The sequence below is a fragment of the Saccoglossus kowalevskii genome, chromosome 6 (assembly GCF_978046115.1).
Source record: "Saccoglossus kowalevskii chromosome 6, keSacKowa6.1, whole genome shotgun sequence".
In the NCBI taxonomy this organism is placed as follows: domain Eukaryota; kingdom Metazoa; phylum Hemichordata; class Enteropneusta; family Harrimaniidae; genus Saccoglossus; species Saccoglossus kowalevskii.
Window position 1 is genome coordinate 38,545,284 of NC_140646.1, and position 24,149 is coordinate 38,569,432.

The window sequence follows — 24,149 nt, forward strand, 5'->3', positions numbered from 1 at the left end:
TTAGAGAATTGAAGATATCATCATGAAATGAACAAACCTAAGAGAGGTCTACCCAAGGTACATATACACCAAGTATCAAAGCATTCAGGCTTGTAGTTTTCAAGAAGAAGTCGAAAAAGTAAAACATTGACACGGACGACGGACGACGACGGACGACGACGACGGACGACGACGACGACGGACAATCACTCATATGATAAGCTCCGCTCGACAAAGTCGACAGCGGAGCTAAAAACTTGTGGCGTTGAATGCACGTTCATTGTCAGTATTGTTATGCAAATTCAAACTAGCTAATCATTTACAACCTTCCGAGCCAGTGCAGATTAGCCCTGATTGCTATGTAATGTGACATGAACTGCGAGTGCGCCCGCTTGTGGCAGAAATCTAAAAAACAAGGCCAGCTGATCTAGTGTCAGCAGCCAGTTTGTTTATGACTTGAGGTTAAACTACCAAACATTGATCTGAAGATGAGTTCAGTCAGCAACGCACAATTAGTTTCCCTTGATGGTGGATGTTATCTTGTGTGTTGTGAAGAATCTCATGATCCAATTCCATTGCCACACTTGGAACGTGTTATCGTTGGCCGTGGGCCGCAGACAAAAATAGCAGACAAAAGGTGTTCACGACAGCAAGGTGGGTCATTGAACGCCGTGGTCAACACACGCACTATAAGTACACACCAACGTTCCAGTAAACTGTTATAAGTCATATCATATCCCATTGTCGTTGAGGTAGAGTCGAGTTATTTTTCAACACTGTAATGTGTTGTGCCTGGGAGCCGGATGTGGATGGGTGTACAACTTTTCCTATATATAGTGGGTGGTGGGGGGGGGGGGGTGTTATAATGAAACAAAATGGGAACAACAATAATTGTGCCGAAAAATGTCAAATCTCTAGTAAATTTTTTGTTCCTTGTTGTATAGTACGTAACTGAACCCTAAAATACCTTTCAAAGTAATAATGAAAATATTGTATTTCCTGATTAGACATGAACACTATGAAGATGAAATTATTATTGTGTTTGGAGAGTTTGAGTATTTTACAATAAAGTGAACCAAGACAATTTCCATTGTGGTGTTCAAGCCCTACATATGATATTAACATAAGATTTTATTCATAAATCATTACATTACAGTACTGTTGATTGCAAATCATACCAAGAAAACAGTTAAACTTAAACAAGTAAGTAAATGAACATGGCTAAGTTGTGACAATTTTAAAGCGCAGTGGTCGTCGCGCAGCGCGTTTCATGTAAATAAACAATGTATTTTACATGCCTTGTATACGTCGCTATGAGTCCCATATCGAACGGGACGCGGCACGACGACTGCCACCCTTTAATTTCACTATAGCATTATACCCAATGCTGATGGTCATTTATTTAGAAAACGTTTTCATTCAGTATTTGTATGTGTACATCTTCTTGACAGAACTGAGCAACCAGTGTGAATATGAATTTTTGAAAATTCTATTAGTTTTGGTTCCAAAGTAGTGTCCCAATGGCTTCCATCTTGGTCCCATGAGGATAGCGAAGCTCAGTAGTTCCCAGAACTCTCAGCAATGCCTATTTCTAGCATGAAATATAAATTAAGTGTCAATTTATGAGATAATTTTATTTATTGTCTTACTAAAAATTTTATGATACCAGATTCATGATACCAGTAACTTACATACACAATGCCAGTTCAAATCATTGTGGAACTTTATTTTTCAATTTCATTATTTCTGTATATAGACCTGATTCGTGATAGTTTTGAGACTTTTCTAAGTGACAAATTTTCTTTATTAGAGGGAAAACTGATGGTAAGCTATTAATATCTAAAATTAATCATCAAATAATTTGTTGTTTCAGCTTGGTGCCAACTCTTGTTGCGTTGGAGGAAAGGAAATAGAAAAGAACGATGCATTACTTTTGAAACACGGCGACTCTTTTGAAATAATAACTGGACAGTATAAAAATGAAATATACTTCAGCTGCGTTGCAAAAAGTCAAGGTTATATACATTCTAAGACTTCTACAATTGTTCCTAAAGAAGAAACTGATAAAGATGATGTCCTGAGTGATGCAGTTGCTAGGAGACTGGATGAAAAAGAAAAAACATTTTCTAAGAGAAATATTCGTGACTTTTTTGGGTCAGGTAAAGAAAGCAAGAAACGAAGAGCATCTGATGATAATGACAGTCATGACAACTCAAAAAAGTTAAAATCACATGAGGATGATCCTGTTGATGAGAAAGAAGATGTTTGTAGAGGAAAAGTGGAAACTGAATCCAAGTGGTTGAATCATGGAAAACTCCTGATGTATACTGCATGTGGAGTACAGGCTAGTAGCAAGGTATTACTTGTATTTCAAATTAACCCCACAATGCATTCCTAACCATCCGTGGTGTAACCGTGTAGAGTAATGTATTATAAACAGCTTAATTTTGTGAGAGACTAATTTTGAAATATAAATATTTACAGTGGATGGTATCATTTTTGCTTCTGGGAATTGTTATGATTTGATGTTATTTGTGAGAATCCATGATTTGACTTCAGGACCCTGTGTAGTTTTCATTGCTACAAAAATAACACAATTTTCACTCACTTATGAAATTTATCTTGAATACAAGTAATTTACATTAATCTACTTCTCATTTAGATTGCCGGCTTTGATATAGATGGTACTATTGTCACTACAAAGTCAGGAAAAGTATTTGCCAAGGACACCAATGATTGGAAGTAAGTAATTATACATGTACTTATTTATTGTGAGTGAAAATGCTCAAAATAAAATGCAAATCTAATAAAATAAGCTAGACTAATAAATTTAGTTAAAAAAATGTGATATACAATGAAAGTTATTATGCTCCTTCTTTTATTTAATACATGTACTTTTCATTTTTCAGAATAATTTATGCGGAAGTACCTGGTAGACTTAGGAAGCTAAAATCTGATGGTTACAAGGTACGCTGACATAAAGTTTCATTTTATAATTGAAATTACAGTAAAGACTGGCGCCATATATAATTATATATAATCACTTAGTATTTCGAATGAGTATGTCGTCATCATGGGTGAGTGACTATATGCCTCCAAGTCGCATACTCAAAGTGATACAGCTATGTAGGAAGTCTTGATTTCAGAATAATGTCACTTGAGTGGGGTATACCGAGGTATTATATATGACAAGCTTTTTGTTTTAATTGATGTGGCTATTTGACTAACTTTAGTCCAAAATGTTATGAGATCCAAACCTGGGTGTGTATAGTGGCGTTCATGTTAGAGATCTCGACACGTGCCGAGGCTCGGGACCGAGTCGGCACATGCCGAAACTTGTGTGTGTATGATCGGGACCGAGTCGGCACGTGCCGAAAAGAACTCAATCTCGGTCCCGATAGATTCTTGGGACTGAAACTTGGCACTTGCCGAGATTTGCGGTCCTAAGTGGGTCCCGAATAATGTGAACGCAACTGCTGTAATCCCTCTGCAAACACAACGGATTAAAAATTTCGGCACATGAAGAGATCCCGTAACGTGAACGTAGTATATGACACAGGGTATTTGAACACACAGTCATGTACCACTGAGTCTTCACGTTTAGTAGGTCAGGATTTAGCATATTGACGGAGAGTTATTTTACATAACGCAACGAAATGCATTTATTTACAAAGTATTGTTACACTTCAAGCGAATGTTTGAAATTTATCACAGTTTTTACAGTAGTGACACCTGACTGTTTACACTGTGAAAGTAGTCCGATACCGTATCACACCACATTGTGATGTCACACCTAGATGATAATGAGTCTACGTATATGATAACAATTTGAATCCACTAATGCACTACATGTGCATATTTCACTGCTGTGCATGACTCAACTGTAATCTTATTTATTCTTGTCTTTTGCAGATTGTGTTTTTTACTAATCAGGTACGGTATGTGGAAAATTATTTCTTGTGTTTCATAATAACTAGTATTATCTGTCACCGTAATGCCATAAGTTACAGCGTGTCATAATTTTGCGGTATTTTACGGGGTATTTTCATCCTACCATATAAGGAAATGCGAATTCCAAATATGGAATGTCCGTAATAAAAAATAACATGGCTGCCACCAGGGTTTGACTGGACACCAAACAAAGAAGTTTGCTAAATCCGTTTTTGATTTCGGCATTCCCATGATGTATCCTTGGAAGGAAAAGATGTATAATAATAAGGTTATTATACTCAGACAGTATGCCTTCGCTGCTGCGCGTCGGTCGATACTCCAGCTGTTCTGTCTTCATGCATAATTTGCAGTATGCTTGTAATAACCTCATAATATAATCTGGGATTGTAAGACGATGTACTTATAGAGACCAAAACTAAAAATTCAAAAATATATAATCTTCAAATAAACTTGTAACTACCTGCGGCTTGGATGGATACAAAACTCCGGCAATGGTCACTCATATCTGCTGACATTAAATTTTGGGAAAATATTGTGGAATTATATATTTATCACGTGCATATTTTCACATTCCAAAAAAAAGTGAAACAGCGGAGTGTTGACAGATGAACTATTTCTGAAATAGACCAGTGTACACACATTGTATGCTAATTTTGTTGATGTCAAGGTGTTTTATTTTATGGTATGTACAACGATTCTGCTCATTCCTGATATTTGCTCCAATTCCCTGCGATTTAATAATAGTTTTGTAAATACAAAAATTAACTTGCCAGAACTTGCCTCTTTGTGGAGGGACTGTGGCCAGAAGAAACATTTTTACCACAGTCCGTAGTTGTCGTATCATATATAAATTTTTCAGGTAGCATGTACAATGAAAGATGTTTGCAGTATATGTCATCAATCCATGTGACATGCATTTTTGATCAGTCCTGTATTATGTCACACTGTGGAAGTATGCATACTATGTTCGTGATAACGTTGGGGGTTTCTGGTCTGGTAAGAGATTTGTGTATGTATCTAGTTATTGGGAAATTATCTTAAAATTCAAGGCATATAAAGGGATTGTAAAAATGCTTCTAAAAACAGAACTAAGTTTTCAGCAGTTACGATAAGTGCATTATTATTCAATGATTTTTAATTTCACTATTTTCACTGATTGATGAAATCCGATAATTTAAATCAATATGAACATGTGAAATAACAATGGAACTCATTGTTTTCCCGTTACAACCTAGTAAATTACTCAAAACATCCAAATAGTGAAATTAAATACTAGCAAAAAAAATGGTGTTACAGTAACCAGACCTTTTGTCGTGCCGCGTTCTGTTCGATATGGGACTCATAGAGACGTGTACAACGCGTGTAAAATACATTGTTTATTTACATGAAATTCGAACACGCGCTGCGCTACGACCACCGCGCTTTAAGCTTCACAGAAAGCTAAACACTGGTGTATTTTCCACACAATAGTTTAACAAAATATATAACCGAAAAGATGTAATCCTCTTAACTACAACACTAATTAACAAGTTCGTTTGACTGTCAGAGATACTGTCTGGTTAATGGTTAATGGTTAAAAAAATATGTATGTGCTTCTCCTGAAATGTATGTTTTTTGACATAGATAAAAATTTCATCTACTATGAAAAATACAAACTTTGATCTAGAGTGTACATTATACAAGATATATAAAGAGTCACAGTTGTATCATGGGTCCCACACGCTGTATATAACGCATGTAAATTCAGTACACAAAATTTGAAATTGCACTTTTGACTTGAACTGCCTGATGTGTAGTTATGAATGTTGTGTATCTGTTCTATGGTGCACACATGGATGATGATCTATATAACATGTAACAATGTGTCTGTTCACTTAGCTTGGTATCGAGAGAGGTCGACTCAGTGTGGACTCATTTAAATCTAAAGTAATAAATATCTTGGCGAAACTAGGAATACCAATACAGGTAATGTACGATTTATTAAAACTATGGTAGGTCTGATGTATCATACATAGGTGACTTTTATAACTTTCATATAACGGCAGTCTACTTCCCGCCCCTGGCAATCCTTAAAAATATCCTGATGAATAGAGATAAAACTCCCATATTTGCTGTTCCTATATCATTGTACAATGGAGGACAAAATGATATTGTACTGACTATAGGAATTCATGCACATAATTGCTTGTTTTGTGTCAATATCATTAGTGTCTCAAGAAATATTTTCTATGAAGCATCTGAAGTTAAAAAAGTGCTACCACTGATGGTGGTAAATATCAAAACACAATGACTGTATTGCTTACATCTCATAACTTGCAGTGTACATGCATCTAACACACTATATTGTCCTTGGTTGTACATATCACTCAGATATTCAAATGTCGCAATTAGCTGATCTCTACAAAAAACTTGAATTATATCTTTCCTAATGAAGTCTAATTATTGGTCTTTCAATAAAATAAAAAATAAAATGTCATATCATGTTTCTTTTCTTTAACTGTTGATCCATGTTAATTTGCTTCATGAAAACAGTGTCTGCTTCTATTTATTTAAAGCATGTTTTTTTGTATAGGCTGCCCTCTAGTGGCAGTGATTATATTCGTACTGTACGCTTGTTTTTATTAGGTCTTCGTTGCCACAGGTAAAGGAATGTTCAGAAAACCTGCTTTGGGAATGTGGAGTTACCTGAAAGATTATGCAAATGATGGTATCTCAATTGATACAAAAAATAGCATTTACATTGGAGGTGAGATACCTTAGTTGTACCATTAACTTGCAATTTGCGCTAGAGAGATTTTTCGTGACGCATATTTTCTCAAAAAAGTGACCATTATTAAACAAGATTTTTTTTTCATTTTCGGTATCCTAATGGCATTGATATATGATAATGAAAAAGTATAATCTTTGATTCTTCTTAAACTTGTTTAATTAAAACCTAAATAGTTGTGAATCTATCATTGTAACTGTTAAACAATCAAATGAATAATACATACAAATAGCGTCAATGTGCATTGAAAAGAATATTTTATTAGGTTTTTATGATTTTACAAAATAGATGCAGCTGGAAGACCAGTAAATTGGGCTCCTGGAAAGAAGAAAGATTTCAGTTGTAGTGATAGATTGGTGAGTTATTTGTATTTTAGATGTACTGGAGTTCTTGCTTGCATGCTACTTTACATAGAATATGAGGTTATTACAAGGATACTGCAAAGTATGTACGAAGACAGTACAGTGGAAGTATTGGCTGACACACAGCAGAGATCGATGCGACGGTGTACTGTCTGAGTAGCACGACTGGATAGCACAAAATGTTTTAGTTCTGCAGTTGTGCAGTAAGTAATACTTGAGTTACTTAGAAATAATCTGTTCTGTTCTGTTCTGGTTTCACAGTTTGCTTTGAATGCTGGTTTACAGTTTAAGACACCAGAAGAATTTTTTCTTAGTTACAAAACAGCACAGTTTGATCTTCCTAAATTTGACCCGGTAAGTACAACGTCATGTGACCCTATGAAGTACAAAGTCATGTGACTCGATTGGTAAGTATGTCATGTAACTCGATCGGTAAGTACAACGTTATGTGACTCGATCGGTAAGTACAACATCATGTGACTCGATCGGTAAGTACAACGTCATGTGACTCGATTGGTAAGTACATCATGTGACTCGATTGGTAAGTACAATGTCATGTAACACGATTTGTAAGTACAATGTCATGTGACTCGATTGGTAAGTACAACGTCATGTGACTCGATTTGTAAGTACAATGTCATGTGACTCGATTGGTAAGTACAACGTCATGTAACTCAATCAGTAAGTACAAAGTCATGTGACCATGTGAAGTACAAAGTCATGTGACCCTGAAAAGTACAAAGTCATGTGGCCCTAAAAAGTACAAAGTCATGTGGCCCTGAAAAGTACAAAGTCATGTGATCCTGAAAAGTACAGTCATGTGGCCCTGAAAAGTATAAAGTCATGTGACCCTGTAAAGTACAAAGTCATGTGACCCTGTGAAGTACAAAGTCATGTGATCCAGTAAGTACAAAGTCATGTGACCCAGCAAGTACAAAGTCATGTAACCCTGTAAAGTACAAAATCATGTGACCCTGTAAAGTACAAAGTCATGTGACCCTGTAAAGTATAAAGTCATGTAACCCTGTGAAGTACAAAGTCGTGACCCTGTGAAGTACAAAGTCATGTGATCCAGTAAGTACAAAGTCATGTAACCCTGTAAAGTACAAAGTCATGTGACCCTGTAAAGTACAAAGTCATGTGACCCTGTAAAGTACAAAGTCATGTAACCCTGTAAAGTACAAAGTCATGTAACCCTGTAAAGTACAAAGTCATGTGAACCAGTAAGTACAAAGTCATGTAACCCTGTAAAGTACAAAGTCATGTGAACCAGTAAGTACAAAGTCATGTGACCCAGTAAGTACAAAGTTGTGACCCTGTGAAGTACAAAGTCATGTGACCCTGAAAAGTACAAAGTCATGTGACCCTGAAAAGTACAAAGTCATGTGACCATGAAAAGTAGTCATGTGACCATGTTAAGTACGCTGTGAAGTACAAATTCAGGTGAACCAGTAAGTACAGAGTCGCATGAACCAGTAAGTACAGAGTCGCGTGACCCAGTAAGTACAAAGTCACGTGACCCAGTAAGTACAAAGTCACGTGATCCTGAAAAGTACAAAGTCATGTGACCCTGTAAAGTACAAAGTCATGTGACCCTGTGAAATTAATATTTCATTTTTGTTGGTGTACCTGTATCTATTAAAATACACAAATGATATCTAATTGGTGGTGGGAATTGCCAAACCAGTTTATAAAATTGTGTCACTGATGGAATATTTTATATTGCAATTTTTTTAAACTTTGATTAGTTGTATTGCGATACATTAGTAATAATTAAAATATCTATACAGTTCTTTATTTTATTGCTGAGAATGAGATATACATTTGTTTCGTACGTTTCGTAATTTCTTATCTATATTGGAAAAATTGTTCTGAGGATTATTAATTTCAATAAACAATATTCAACTATTCTTCTGCAACACCAATAAGATCATTAATTACAGTATGTCACTAAGCAGTACAGCAAGAATACATGATGCAAATTCCATACTGTAAATGATTAAATGTTTCTTGGTCGAAGTTAGAAACTAGGGGGCATTATTAGAGCATATAGGAACTCCTGCCAGAGCAACTGCACAAGTCATAGGGGCAAATTAGCAGCTTCTAAGGATGGTATTCCAAGAATAGCACCAGTTGTTAAAGACACATCAAACTTTAATTCTCAAAAACGATGAAAAGACCAGTTACTGCGACAAAGCCCTACTCCTCTCTAAAGCTACTGCTACGAAATCCACTCACCGCGAAGCTACTAGTTAATTTAAATAAAAGTTTTATTTCCATGGGTATGGCCAGCATATTAACGTATTCTATACATTGTTTCAGCGCAAGGTTGACAAGACTACACCATTGTTAATCCCACTTGATGCAAATGTTTCATCGACAACACAAGAGGTATCAACATTCATCTACTTATGAAATCATTGGTAACACAGAATTCTATGCTTGATCTAATGTTGAATTGCAGACACAAAATGTTGGTTAGTGAATGGTACCTCACAGATCTGTAAAGTGGGAATGAAATGTTACATGTAAAGATTCTAGTGAACTATTCAGTGATTATTCATCATTTTTCCTGACTTATGAAAATTAGGGAGGCTTACAGTTCATATTTATCTTTGACTATTATGAAATTATTTGTTGATATAATTTTTTTTAATTACAGGTTATAGTGTTGGTGGGGTACCCTGCATGTAAGTCAGTATTCTATATACTTATAAAATGCTGCTGTCATGATTTGTATACATCTGGTAATGAAAAGAATACAATTTAGTGGCTGTATTTAATGTACAGACATGTGGTTAAAATGTTTAACTTGATTTTAATCCCCTAAGTTGATTGCCCAGGATGATGTGTGTGTGTAGTCTTTTGTTTTTATGTCAGCCTTAATTGTGGTGCTTATTGATTTAAATAACAAGTAAATATAACTGTAATCTGGAATGTTTGTAATAAATCTATTGTAGTAGTTAGTGTGCACATGGAGGTATAAACAGATCCTCCATAGTGTGCATCATTTATTATGTTTAGTAGTTATTCCATAACTAGTGGTTTATTGACTTGTAAGATTTGAAGTCACATGAATTGTGAGATTATTGATAAAATTGCAAGACAAACATACATTTCTAGAAATATTAATGCAGAGAAGTGAAAGAATTTGTTTGTATTTGCCGAAGAGTGTTCTTACATATTGGTGAAGGTGTATTATGTGTTGCCTACTTGTGACTTTGTAAACTGGCTCAATTCTATTTCCACAGTCAAATCTTTCCATGCCTCATTTGAATGCTATGATGCTATTGGTCGAAACATTGACATAGAACACACATATCACCATACAGTTTAATATCTTTGTCTTATACTTGTTTACTCTAATCTACATTTTCTTGTACAGGTGGGAAGTCAACGTTCACTAAATTGCATCTTATACCAAAAGATTATGTTCATATAAACAGAGTAAGTTCAAGTGCAAGTATATTACAAACAGGCTGAATATGGGCATATATGCCTAGGAACTAATTTTCCTGCTCTTATGCCTCTCAGTGTGTTCAGTGTGTGCATAGAGTAAGGTGTTCAGTATGTGCATAGAGTAAGGTGTTCAGTGTGTGCATAGAGTAAGGTGTTCAGTGTGTGCATAGAGTAAGGTGTTCAGTGTGTGCATAGAGTAAGGTGTTCAGTGTGTGCATAGAGTAAGGTGTTCAGTGTGTGCATAGAGTAATGTGTTCAGTGTGTGCATAGAGTAAGGTGTTCAGTGTGTGCATAGAGTAAGGTGTTTAGTGTGTGCATAGAGTAAGATGTTCAGTGTATGCATAGAGTAAGGTGTTCAGTGTGTGCATAGAGTAAGGTGTTCAGTGTGTGCATAGAGTAAGGTGTTCAGTGTGTGCATAGAGTAAGGTGTTCAGTGTGTGCATAGAGTAAGGTGTTCAGTGTGTGCATAGAGTAAGGTGTTCAGTGTGTGCATAGAGTAAGGTGTTCAGTGTGTGCATAGAGTAAGGTGTTCAGTGTGTGCAGAGAGTAAGGTGTTCAGTGTGTGCAGAGAGTAAGGTGTTCAGTGTGTGCAGAGAGTAAGGTGTTCAGTGTGTGCATAGAGTAAGGTGTTCAGTGTGCAGGGAGTAAGATGTCCAGTGTGTGCAAAGAACAAGGTGTTCAGTGTGTGCAAAGAACAAGGTGTTCAGTGTGTGCATAGAGTAAGGTGTTCAGTGTGTGCATAGAGTAAGGTGTTCAGTGTGCAGGGAGTAAGATGTCCAGTGTGTGCAAAGAACAAGGTGTTCAGTGTGTGCATAGAGTAATGTGTTCAGTGTGTGCAGAGAGTAAGATGTTCAGTGTGTACAGAGAGTAAGATGTTCAGTGTTTGCAGAGAGTAAGGTGTTCAGTGTTTGCAGAGAGTAAGGTGTTCAGTGTTTGCAGAGAGTAGGGTGTTCAGTGTGTACATATAGTAAGGTGTTCGGTGTATGCATAGAGTAATTGGTGTTCAGTGTGCAGGGAGTAAGATGTCCAGTGTGTGCAAAGAACAAGGTGTTCAGTGTGTGCATAGAGTAAGGTGTTCAGTGTGTGCATAGAGTAAGGTGTTCAGTGTGTGCATAGAGTAAGGTGTTCAGTGTGTGCATAGAGTAAGGTGTTCAGTGTGTGCATAGAGTAAGGTGTCCAGTGTGTGCAGAGAGTAAGGTGTTCAGTGTGTGCATAGAGTAAGGTGTTCAGTGTGTGCATAGAGTAAGGTGTTCAGTGTTTGCAGAGAGTAAGGTGTTCAGTGTTTGCAGAGAGTAAGGTGTTCAGTGTTTGCAGAGAGTAGGGTGTTCAGTGTGTACATATAGTAAGGTGTTCAGTGTATGCATAGAGTAATTGGTGTTCAGTGTATGCATCGAGTAAGGTGTCCAGTGTATGCATAGAGTAAGGTGTTCAGTGTGTGCATAGAGTAAGGTGTTCAGTGTGTGCATAGAGTAAGGTGTTAAGTGTGTGCATAGAGTAAGGTGTTCAGTGTGTGCATAGAGTAAGGTGTTCAGTGTTTGCAGAGAGTAAGATGTTTAGTGTTTGCAGAGATTAAGATGTTCAGTGTGTGCAGAGAGTTTGGTGTGCAGGGAGTAAGGTGTTCAGTGTGTACATAGAGTAAGGTGTTCAGTGTATGCATAGAGTAATTGGTGTTCAGTGTATGCATAGAGTAAGGTGTTCAGTGTATGCATAGAGTAAGGTGTTCAGTGTGTGCATAGAGTAAGGTATTCAGTGTGTGCAGGGAGTAAGGTGTTCAGTGTATGCATAGAGTAATTGGTGTTCAGTGTATGCATAGAGTAAGGTGTTCAGTGTGTGCATAGAGTAAGGTGTCCAGTGTGTGCATAGAGTAAGGTGTTCAGTGTGTGCATAGAGTAAGGTGTTCAGTGTGTGCATAGAGTAAGGTGTTCAGTGTGTGCATAGAGTAAGGTGTTCAGTGTGCAGGGAGTAAGATGTCCAGTGTGTGCAAAGAACAAGGTGTTCAGTGTGCAGGGAGTAAGATGTCCAGTGTGTGCAAAGAACAAGGTGTTCAGTGTGTGCATAGAGTAATGTGTTCAGTGTGTGCAGAGAGTAAGATGTTCAGTGTGTGCAGAGAGTAAGATGTTCAGTGTGTGCAGAGAGTAAGGTGTTCAGTGTGTACAGAGAGTAAGGTGTTCAGTGTTTGCAGAGAGTAAGGTGTTCAGTGTTTGCAGAGAGTAAGGTGTTCAGTGTGTGCATAGAGTAAGGTGTTCAGTGTGTGCATGGAGTAAGGTGTCCAATGTGTGCATAGAGTAAGGTGTTCAGTGTGCAGGGATTAAGATGTCCAGTGTGTGCAAAGAACAAGGTGTTCAGTGTGCAGGGAGTAAGATGTCCAGTGTGTGCAAAGAACAAGGTGTTCAGTGTGTGCATAGAGTAATGTGTTCAGTGTGTGCAGAGAGTAAGATGTTCAGTGTGTGCAGAGAGTAAGATGTTCAGTGTGTGCAGAGAGTAAGGTGTTCAGTGTGTACAGAGAGTAAGGTGTTCAGTGTTTGCAGAGAGTAAGGTGTTCAGTGTTTGCAGAGAGTAAGGTGTTCAGTGTTTGCAGAGAGTAATTGGTGTTCAGTGTGCAGGGAGTAAGATGTCCAGTGTGTGCAAAGCACAAGGTGTTCAGTGTGTGCATAGAGTAAGGTGTTCAGTGTGTGCATAGAGTAAGGTGTTCAGTGTTTGCAGAGAGTAAGATGTTTAGTGTTTGCAGAGAGTAAGATGTTCAGTGTGTGCAGATAGTTTGGTGTGCATAGAGTAAGGTGTTCAGTGTGTGCATAGAGTAAGGTGTCCAATGTGTGCATAGAGTAATGTGTTCAGTGTGTGCAGAGAGTAAGATGTTCAGTGTGTACAGAGAGTAAGGTGTTCAGTGTTTGCAGAGAGTAGGGTGTTCAGTTTGTACATATAGTAAGGTGTTCAGTGTATGCATAGAGTAATTGGTGTTCAGTGTATGCATAGAGTAAGGTGTCCAGTGTATGCATAGAGTAAGGTGTTCAGTGTGTGCATAGAGTAAGGTGTTCAGTGTTTGCAGAGAGTAAGATGTTCAGTGTTTGCAGAGAGTAAGATGTTCAGCGTGTGCAGAGAGTTTGGTGTGTAGGGAGTAAGGTGTTCAGTGTGTACATAGAGTAAGGTGTTCAGTGTATGCATAGAGTAATTGGTGTTCAGTGTGTGCAGGGAGTAAGGTGTTCAGTGTGTGCATAGAGTAAGGTGTTCAGTGTATGCATAGAGTAAGGTGTTCAGTGTATGCATAGAGTAAGGTGTTCAGTGTGTGCATAGAGTAAGGTGTTCAGTGTGTGCAGGGAGTAAGGTGTTCAGTGTATGCATAGAGTAAGGTGTCCAGTGTATGCAGAGAGTAAGGTGTTCAGTGTGTACAGAAAGTAAGGTGTTCAGTGTTTGCAGAGAGTAAGGTGTTCTGTGTTTGCAGAGAGAGTAAGGTGTTCAGTGTTTGGAGAGAGTGAGATGTTCAGTGTTTGCAGAGAATAAGATGTTCAGTGTGTACAGAGAGTAAGGTGTTCAGTGTGTGTAGAGAGTTTGGTGTGCAGGGAGTAAGGTGTTCAGTGTATGCATAGAGTAAGGTGTCCAGTGTATGCATAGAGTAAGGTGTCCAGTGTATGCATAGAGTAAGGTGTTCAGTGTGTGCATAGAGTAAGGTGTCCAGTGTACTAGTATGCATAGAGTAAGGTGTTCAGTGTGTGCAGAGAGTAAGGTGTTCAGTGTGTGCATAGAGTAAGGTGTTCAGTGTGTGCATAGAGTAAGGTGTTCAGTGTGTGCGTAGGGTAATGTGTGCAGTATGTGCACAAAGTAAGGTGTTCAGTGTGTGTGTTAGTACTGTATAAACCCCCCGGTAGTACTGAATTTAGTTCAATGCAATGTTTGCCCTTTCAGTATGTAAAACAACATCATTATTCAGTGTATGTTTTGTTTATCAAGGATACTATTGGTTCATGGCAGAAATGTGTGGCAGCCTGTGAAAGTGCACTAAAACAAGGAAAGAGTGTTGTAATAGATAATACAAGTCCAGATATTGAGTCCAGAAAAAGGTAGACATGTACAATGATTTCACTCATTTACAGTTACAAAAAATAAATAATGAAATGATATAATAAAACATGTTTTACCTGCTTTAATTTTAAAATATTGTTTGTGAAATTTGCAACGGGCATTTTTGCATCTGATGCCTTTGAACCAGATAGGAAGAGTTCGAAAACATTGAGACAATGACCACTCTATAGCGCCATCTATAGTTCACTTGTTCACAAAGTGTTTGTAGAATAGTTGTTTCATTGTGCTTTATTTTTCAGATATACAGTTTGTGCAGAGAAAGCAGGTGTTCAATGCAGGTGTTTTGTATTCACAGCCACTCTAGAGCAGGCAAAACATAATGAGAAGGTCAGTGTTCAAAGCAGGTGTTTTGTATTCACAGTCACTCTAGAGCAGGCAAAACATAATGAGAAGGTCAGTGTTCAATGCAAGTGTTTTGTATTCACAGTCACTCTAGAGCAGGCAAAACATAATGAGAAGGTCAGTGTTCAATGCAAGTGTTTTGTATTCACAGCCACTCTAGAGCAGGCGAAACATAATGAGAAGGTCAGTGTTCAATGCAAGTGTTTTGTATTCACAGTCACTCTAGAGCAGACAAAACATAATGAGAAGGTCAGTGTTCAATGCAAGTGTTTTGTATTCACAGCCACTCTAGAGCAGGCAAAACATAATGAGAAGGTCAGTGTTCAATGCAAGTGTTTTGTATTCACAGTCACTCTAGAGCAGGCAAAACATAATGAGAAGGTCAGTGTTCAATGCAAGTGTTTTGTATTCACAGTCACTCTAGAGCAGGCAAAACATAATGAGAAGGTCAGTGTTCAATGCAAGTGTTTTGTATTCACAGTCACTCTAGAGCAGGCAAAACATAATGAGAAGGTCAGTGTTCAATGCAGGTGTTTTGTATTCACAGTCACTCTAGAGCAGGCAAAACATAATGAGAAGGTTAGTGTTCAATGCAAGTGTTTTGTATTCACAGTCACTCTAGAGCAGGCAAAACATAATGAGAAGGTCAGTGTTCAATGCAGGTGTTTTGTATTCACAGTCACTCTAGAGCAGGCAAAACATAATGAGAAGGTCAGTGTTCAATGCAAGTGTTTTGTATTCACAGCCACTCTAGAGCAGGCAAAACATAATGAGAAGGTCAGTGTTCAATGCAAGTGTTTTGTATTCACAGTCACTCTAGAGCAGGCAAAACATAATGAGAAGGTCAGTGTTTAATGCAAGTGTTTTGTATTCACAGTCACTCTAGAGCAGGCAAAACATAATGAGAAGGTCAGTGTTCAATGCAGGTGTTTTGTATTCAGTCACTCTAGAGCAGGCAAAACATAATGAGAAGGTCAGTGTTCAATGCAAGTGTTTTGTATTCACAGTCACTCTAGAGCAGGCAAAACATAATGAGAAGGTCAGTGTTCAATGCAGGTGTTTTGTATTCACAGTCACTCTAGAGCAGGCAAAACATAATGAGAAGGTCAGTGTTCAATGCAAGTGTTTTGTATTCACAGTCACTCTAGAGCAGGCAAAACATAATGAGAAGGTCAGTGTTCAATGCAAGTGTTTTGTATTCACAGTCACTCTAGAGCAGGCAAAACATAATGAGAAGGTCAGTGTTCAATGCAGGTGTTTTGTATTCACAGCCGCTCTAGAGCAGGCAAAACATAATGAGAAGGTCAGTGTTCAATGCAAGTTTTTTGTATTCACAGTCACTCTAGAGCAGGCAAAACATAATGAGAAGGTCAGTGTTCAATGCAGGTGTTTTGTATTCACAGTCACTCTAGAACAGGCAAAACATAATGAGAAGGTCAGTGTTCAATGCAGGTGTTTTGTATTCACAGTCACACTAGAGCAGGCAAAACATAATGAGAAGGTCAGTGTTCAATGCAGGTGTTTTGTATTCACAGTCACTCTAGAGCAGGCAAAACATAATGAGAAGGTCAGTGTTCAATGCAGGTGTTTTGTATTCACAGTCACTCTAGAGCAGGCAAAACATAATGAGAAGGTCAGTGTTCAATGCAAGTGTTTTGTATTCACAGTCACTCTAGAACAGGCAAAACATAATGAGAAAGTCAGTGTTCAATGCAAGTGTTTTGTATTCACAGTCACTCTAGAGCAGGCAAAACATAATGAGGTCAGTGTTCAATGCAGGTGTTTTGTATTCACAGTCACTCTAGAGCATGCAAAACATAATGAGAAGGTCAGTGTTCAAAGCAGGTGTTTTGTATTCACAGTCACTCTAGAGCAGGCAAAACATAATGAGAAGGTCAGTGTTCAATGCAGGTGTTTTGTATTCACAGTCACTCTAGAACAGGCAAAACATAATGAGAAGGTCAGTGTTCAATGCAGGTGTTTTGTATTCACAGTCACACTAGAGCAGGCAAAACATAATGAGAAGGTCAGTGTTCAATGCAGGTGTTTTGTATTCACAGTCACTCTAGAGCAGGCAAAACATAATGAGAAGGTCAGTGTTCAATGCAGGTGTTTTGTATTCACAGTCACTCTAGAGCAGGCAAAACATAATGAGAAGGTCAGTGTTCAATGCAAGTGTTTTGTATTCACAGTCACTCTAGAGCAGGCAAAACATAATGAGGTCAGTGTTCAATGCAAGTGTTTTGTATTCACAGTCACTCTAGAGCAGGCAAAACATAATGAGAAGGTCAGTGTTCAATGCAAGTTTTTTGTATTCACAGTCACTCTAGAGCAGGCGAAACATAATGAGAAGGTCAGTGTTCAATGCAGGTGTTTTGTATTCACAGTCACTCTAGAACAGGCAAAACATAATGAGAAAGTCAGTGTTCAATGCAAGTGTTTTGTATTCACAGTCACTCTAGAGCAGGCAAAACATAATGAGAAGGTCAGTGTTCAATGCAGGTGTTTTGTATTCACAGTCACTCTAGAGCATGCAAAACATAATGAGAAGGTCAGTGTTCAAAGCAGGTGTTTTGTATTCACAGTCACTCTAGAGCAGGCAAAACATAATGAGAAGGTCAGTGTTCAATGCAGGTGTTTTGTATTCACAGTCACTCTAGAACAGGCAAAACATAATGAGAAGGTCAGTGTTCAATGCAGGTGTTTTGTATTCACAGTCACACTAGAGCAGGCAAAACATAATGAGAAGGTCAGTGTTCAATGCAGGTGTTTTGTATTCACAGTCACTCTAGAGCAGGCAAAACATAATGAGAAGGTCAGTGTTCAATGCAGGTGTTTTGTATTCACAGTCACTCTAGAGCAGGCAAAACATAATGACAAGGTCAGTGTTCAATGCAAGTGTTTTGTATTCACAGTCACTCTAGAGCAGGCAAAACATAATGAGGTCAGTGTTCAATGCAAGTGTTTTGTATTCACAGTCACTCTAGAGCAGGCAAAACATAATGAGAAGGTCAGTGTTCAATGCAGGTGTTTTGTATTCACAGCCGCTCTAGAGCATGCAAAACATAATGAGAAGGTCAGTGTTCAATGCAAGTTTTTTGTATTCACAGTCACTCTAGAGCAGGCGAAACATAATGAGAAGGTCAGTGTTCAATGCAGGTGTTTTGTATTCACAGTCACTCTAGAATAGGCAAAACATAATGAGAAGGTCAGTGTTCAATGCAGGTGTTTTGTATTCACAGTCACACTAGAGCAGGCAAAACATAATGAGAAGGTCAGTGTTCAATGCAGGTGTTTTGTATTCACAGTCACTCTAGAGCAGGCAAAACATAATGAGAAGGTCAGTGTTCAATGCAGGTGTTTTGTATTCACAGTCACTCTAGAGCAGGCAAAACATAATGAGAAGGTGAGTGTTCAATGCAAGTGTTTTTGTATTCACAGTCACTCTAGAGCAGGCAAAACATAATGAGGTCAGTGTTCAATGCAAGTGTTTTGTATTCACAGTCACTCTAGAGCAGGCAAAACATAATGAGAAGGTCAGTGTTCAATGCAGGTGTTTTGTATTCACAGTCACTCTAGAGCATGCAAAACATAATGAGAAGGTCAGTGTTCAATGCAGGTGTTTTGTATTTACAGCCGCTCTAGAGCAGGCAAAACATCTTATCTTGATCTTATTTTTTGTAAGCGTACAAGGCATTTCCCACATTAAATATCGTAATTTGTACGCCATTTCCAACTAGCAATTGCTTTTTTGAAGCCCGGGTTAATCTTCAGTTCGCAAAACCTTCCGGGTGAGGTCATTACACATGTGCAGTGAAGTTCTTAAATTTTAGATGTGTTTTTGCGATATTTATATCTTATTGATTGAATCCTTGCAATTCTATATATTTATAATTAAATCATTTATTTTATTCATACTAAAATCTCGTACGTTGCAAGCACAGAGTATTATTTATTCATTTATTACACAGGTAAGAGCTATTAATAAATAAATAAATAAATAAATAATACACTTTTTGACTCCCGTGTGCGAAGCACAAAAGGGAGTCTTTGCAGTTACCCTGTCTGTATGTCTGTATGTCTGTATGTCCGTATGTCTGTATGTATGTATGTATGTATGTCACTTTTTTTGTTCCACCGTTATCTCAAGAACCACTAATCAAATTTTGGTGAAACTTGGTACATAGATGCTCTGGGATAATGCGCAGAGTTGATTAGGTTTTGGTAAAAATCTATGAATATTAATTACCTAATTTGCATGATAATTAGCTGATTTTTAGCTGTTCCATGACTTTTCCACTGATATATGAAGAACCACTCATTGGATTTTGATGAAACTTGGCACATGGATGCTCTGAACTAATGCGCAGATTTGATTTGTTTTTGGTAAAAATCTATGAATATTAAATACCTAATTTGCATGATAATTAACTGATTTTAAGCTGTTCCATGACTGTTCCACTGATATTTGAAGAACCACTCATTGGATTTTGATGAAACTTGGCACATGGATGCTCTGATCTAATGCGCAGATTTCATTAGTTTTGGGTAAAAATCTGTTTATATTAATTACCTAATTTGCATAATGATTAATCCATTTTCGGCTTTTCCACTGATATCTCAAGTACTAATCATAACATTTCAATAAAACTTGGTACATAGATGTCATATGAGACTGCACAGATAGTTTTTAGGGTAATATCAGTACATATTAATTACCTAATTTGCATAATTAATTAATTTTCAGCTATTGATATTTCAAGTAGTAATGAACACATTTCAATAAAACATGGTACATAGTTACTTGAGGACTGTGCAGAGACCTAATTAGTTTTTGGAGAAATATTTGTGCATATTAATCACCTTATTAGCATAATTAGTTAATTTTCAGCCCTTCACCTGATATCTCAAGTACTAATCATCACATTTCAATGAGACTTGCGACATAGATCTTCTAGGACTATGCAGAGACTTGATTAATTTTAGGATAAATTATTGTGCATATTAACTACTAAATTTGCTTAATTAGTTAATTTGTCCTAAGAACCACTCATTGAATTTTAATGAAACTTTTAAAGAGTGCTCATCACATTTCAATGAACCTACATGTGTAGGACTATACACCATATTAGTTTTGGTAAATATTTATGCTTCTTAATCACCTAATTAACATAATTAATAAATTAATTAATACTGATATCTCAAGTATTGATCATCACATTTGAATAAAACTTGGTACATAAATGCTCTAGGACAATAGACAGCCTGATTAATTTTGGGTTAAAATCTGTTCATATTAATTCTCTTAATTAGCACAATAATTAATAATTTTTTGGTTCTAATCACATTTCAATGAAACTTGGTACATAGATATTACATTACGCAGATCTTATTACTTTTACATTGCGCAGACCTTATTAGTTTTACGCTTAAATGTGTTCATATTAGTTACCTTATTTGCATAATTAGTTTTCTGCATTTCCATCAATATCTCAAGTTCAAGTAATTTTGAATTAATTTTTAATGTGTCTCCAATACTCCAACACGGGAGTTCTTTCTAAGCTTTCTTTGATTGCTTTTGCAGCAAAATTTTTCTTGTTCTTTCTAAAATTCTGAGAAAACTAAAAAAGGTAAGATGCACACATTTTAACTGATGTGTATAAAAACCAAAAACATGTGTTTTTTTGTCTTTGCCTTACGTATATACTGTATTTACCGTAAATATTTAGAGATTAAAGTGCCTTTTCATATTTTTCAGTTTCGAGAACTCTCTGGTGTTGGTAAAGACCATGTAATCAATGACATGGTTTTATACAGTTATCGAAATAAATTCAAAGAACCAACCCTGGATGAAGGTTTTAATGAGATTGTGCAAGTTAACTTTGTTCCACAGTTTCAACTGAAAGAAGATGAAGAACTATACAGAACGTTTTTGGTTGAAAAATAAATTAGTCTGTTGTATCAATGTGATTACAAAAACAAAGCTAAATCAAGGAATTACTAATATGCAGGTTTATATATCTCAGTGTTCATTTCATTAGGTCTGTACACCAATGTTGTCACTCAACCTTTATGTATTATGATTCAGGATTTGTTCGATTTAGACAAAAAAGTGAAAACAATTTAGAATACATGTAGCGACAGACATACTTATAACTGCCATGGTGTTGAAATCTGTTTGCAGTGGCTTTGTGCAGAAACTAAATTTTCGTGGGATCACTGAAAAATTCAGAGTTTAAAAAGTTGATTAAAAAAAATGATACTAAAACATCATGTTATGTGATTGATTGAACATGTATATTAACAGACAGTGTTAAACATGTATACGGTATATTACTGTAAACATCTGTTTACAAGTGATTTGTTCAGTGAGAAAAAATGTTTTGGGGAATCACAACTCAGCTTACCATTTTGTATTATATGCACATGTTTGCAGACATCTGAGTCATACACTGAACAACAATCTATGCTTGGTTCCACTCTATTTGCAATAAAATACTAATGTTTGATAACTCGCACATGATCGCCAGAACACTGTACAAGACAATACATTTATGCTGATAAATTTGACAGTGCAGTTATTTAGGTTAATACTTAGATAGTTTGTCATCAGCAATTTCACTTTTTATTCAACCTTTATACAGCTGAATTGCTCTCATATTTCCCAGGCAGGCAGGTACCCTCTCAAATTTACAAATATTTGAGGTGTTTTCACAGGTTCTAGATTATAGAGCCACTTTTCATTTAGTTTTAATAATGGTACATATAAATAAATGTTCTTTTTTCAAATACAAGTTTTTGAAAGTGTTTTATATTTTGAGTGTGCACATTGCACTTGTGCTTGCCAGGTGGACATGCAATAGTTTTCAAAACTTGAATTCTGGGATTGGGTCAATCTAATCATTTTGTGCTACTCGTATTTAGGAATGATTATAGAAAATAAAAAAAAGTAAGCGCACTGATTAAGTCTACTTACTTTCATCTGAAGTTCAACAATGATCAGTACTACTGGTTCAGTAGGCAAAAAAACTTGTTTAATAAACATTACACCTGCAAGCCAAGTTTAAGTAAAAATGCCATACATCAGAATAGGCATCATTCGCCTGCACGGTGTTGTTCCGTTCGGACATTCCTCTCTCTACAACCAATAGTGGAGTGCTTCGCCAGAACATTCACCTTGAAAATTCAAGATGCAGAATAGGTGACTACCGGTTGTTCACTGCTACAAATGTCACAATTTTCAAACATTTTTTAAAAATTTCAGTCTCTCGCTTGGTTTGCAGTTAATTATTCTAATCATTAGTCCAATCAACTTTTAATAGTTTACCTAGATGTTCAGGGTCCTGATCTAACAAAATTCTCTGATACATCAGATGGTTTCTAACGGTCATTACTAAATAAGTTAAAAAAGATGGTATAATGAACATCATTCTGGGTTTCACTAACTCTAGTTGCTAGTTGCCAATAACAAATTGGCTATGACAAATTACTGTATGTAATTACAAACTAATAATTCTGAGAAGATTTATCTTTTAAAAACATCTAATCTACCCATATTGATTGCATACAGTGTGTAGCAACATGTAAATACTTGTATATATGTGGGTCAAATGTTTTGTATATTTACACAACATTTTAACGCATGTGGTCGCAATGAGTGTTAGTTAATATGGCATCATGTGTCTTAGCTAAGAAAAAAAACTATTTCTGGCAGCCACTGTGACTAAAACTAATTTTATTTTAACTAACGTATTTTATTCTAAGTCGGTGGACTGTAGTGTTAAATGTAACAAACTTAAGAACTGTTAGAGAATGCAATATAGTGTCTGTGTGAGGTACTGATTACGTCACTCTGACTCTCCAACTTATCTAGAATTTGGAGTACAGTTGTCATGGTTACTTTCTTGTATTGTTGATATTGGTGTAAACAATCCACCACATGCATATAATGGCATCCTTTCTCTTTATATTTGGGTTTTTGAGAATCTTGTTGAATAATATTCACAATAGTCTTCTCTAAATGATCTCCATCTTGAACAACTTTATATTTATAGGACTCTTTGTATGCAATACCCAACTCTTCCAAAACATGAACCACTTTTTTGAAGATTGTGTGTATTTGTGTTGCAGTGGCTTTTTTTCTCATAGACGTTTCTGTGATTTGGGTGTATTCCTTACAAGGCTGTTGGGCTATATCAATTAAATCAGATACCGTCTGTAAGTCAGTTATTTCAAAACTATTAATGTTATTTATTTTCAGAAAGTTTATCACTTTCTCTTGCAATTCCCGGACAATTCTCTCTTCAGTTTTAAGACCGGTTTGTCTTTCTTCTTTCAGTGACTCTATTTCTTCTGCCAGTTCGCGTGGCAGCAAAAACGGCTTGTCGTAAACATTTTCATACAGAGTTGGTAGTTCAAGCATTCTTGCCATCTCGATACTGCCAGTTGGGTCATCGATCTTCTTAGAGTAAGACACACTAATATCTCGCACTTTCTTGTATTCCTTGACTTTTCCTCGAATATGAACAAAGTCGCCCAACTTTAAAACATGTTCACTCTTGCTCTCACTAACAGAATTTGCTAATTCGTTTAGACATTCTAAAGTAGAAATAGAATTGTTAAAACTTACATCATTTGACGCACAGTAAACTTTGAATGTTTCGTCAAATCGCATGTCGGCTGATGACGTTTGTTTGGGTTTCCAGCACACACATCTGATGGCGCCTGTACCATCGTCAATACTGTACGAAATGAAACGTGTTTTTTCATCAACTTCCACTACATATCCCATGATATCCACTTTTATGACTGGGTGGTTTAAATAAGCATATGCTCCAGGACACGTGGGATATTCAGACATTTCTAGAACGTCTTTGATGTAAAACTTAACAGAACTACAATGTACTGGGTCCAGTCCCCAGTGTAGTCTCGGTTGATACTCGCCCATGGCAGCGGCCTGTTGACACGGGGAAGCCATATCAGTAAAAGGAATGAAGACTGTAAGCTGACCGTGAACCAAAATGAATCTTCACTAGTAAAGCTCTTTGTGCTGGTTAATCTGGGTAGGGGTCCCACAACAATCAAGTTACTAGAATCTCGACCTTGCGTAACGCTGACGTTATTTACGTATTCAGTTTGTCGGCTTCAAAGTTTGGGATTCTATCTATTAAGAGTGGGTTCGCCATGTACAACATGAGCAAATAAATTACATT

General features: G+C 36.8%; 2 protein-coding genes across 2 annotated transcripts; one reads left to right on the forward strand and one right to left on the reverse strand.

Moving 5' to 3' along the window:
* The first annotated feature begins 333 nt into the window (after positions 1-333).
* Positions 334-21,731, forward strand: LOC100378246 (bifunctional polynucleotide phosphatase/kinase-like). Its single transcript, XM_085500512.1, has 16 exons — positions 334-633; positions 1,136-1,182; positions 1,853-2,335; positions 2,642-2,721; positions 2,889-2,946; positions 3,892-3,912; positions 5,809-5,895; positions 6,556-6,676; positions 6,986-7,053; positions 7,321-7,413; positions 9,382-9,450; positions 9,722-9,749; positions 10,445-10,506; positions 14,464-14,573; positions 14,835-14,922; positions 20,696-21,731. The coding sequence occupies exons 1-16, from the start codon at positions 468-470 to the stop codon at positions 20,882-20,884; spliced, it is 1,770 nt and encodes a 589-aa protein (XP_085356638.1). The 5' UTR covers positions 334-467; the 3' UTR covers positions 20,885-21,731.
* Positions 21,540-24,032, reverse strand: LOC100378398 (CST complex subunit STN1-like). Its single transcript, XM_002741076.4, has one exon. The coding sequence runs from the start codon at positions 23,912-23,914 to the stop codon at positions 22,733-22,735; it is 1,182 nt and encodes a 393-aa protein (XP_002741122.1). The 5' UTR covers positions 23,915-24,032; the 3' UTR covers positions 21,540-22,732.
* Between the last annotated feature and the right edge of the window lie 117 nt (positions 24,033-24,149).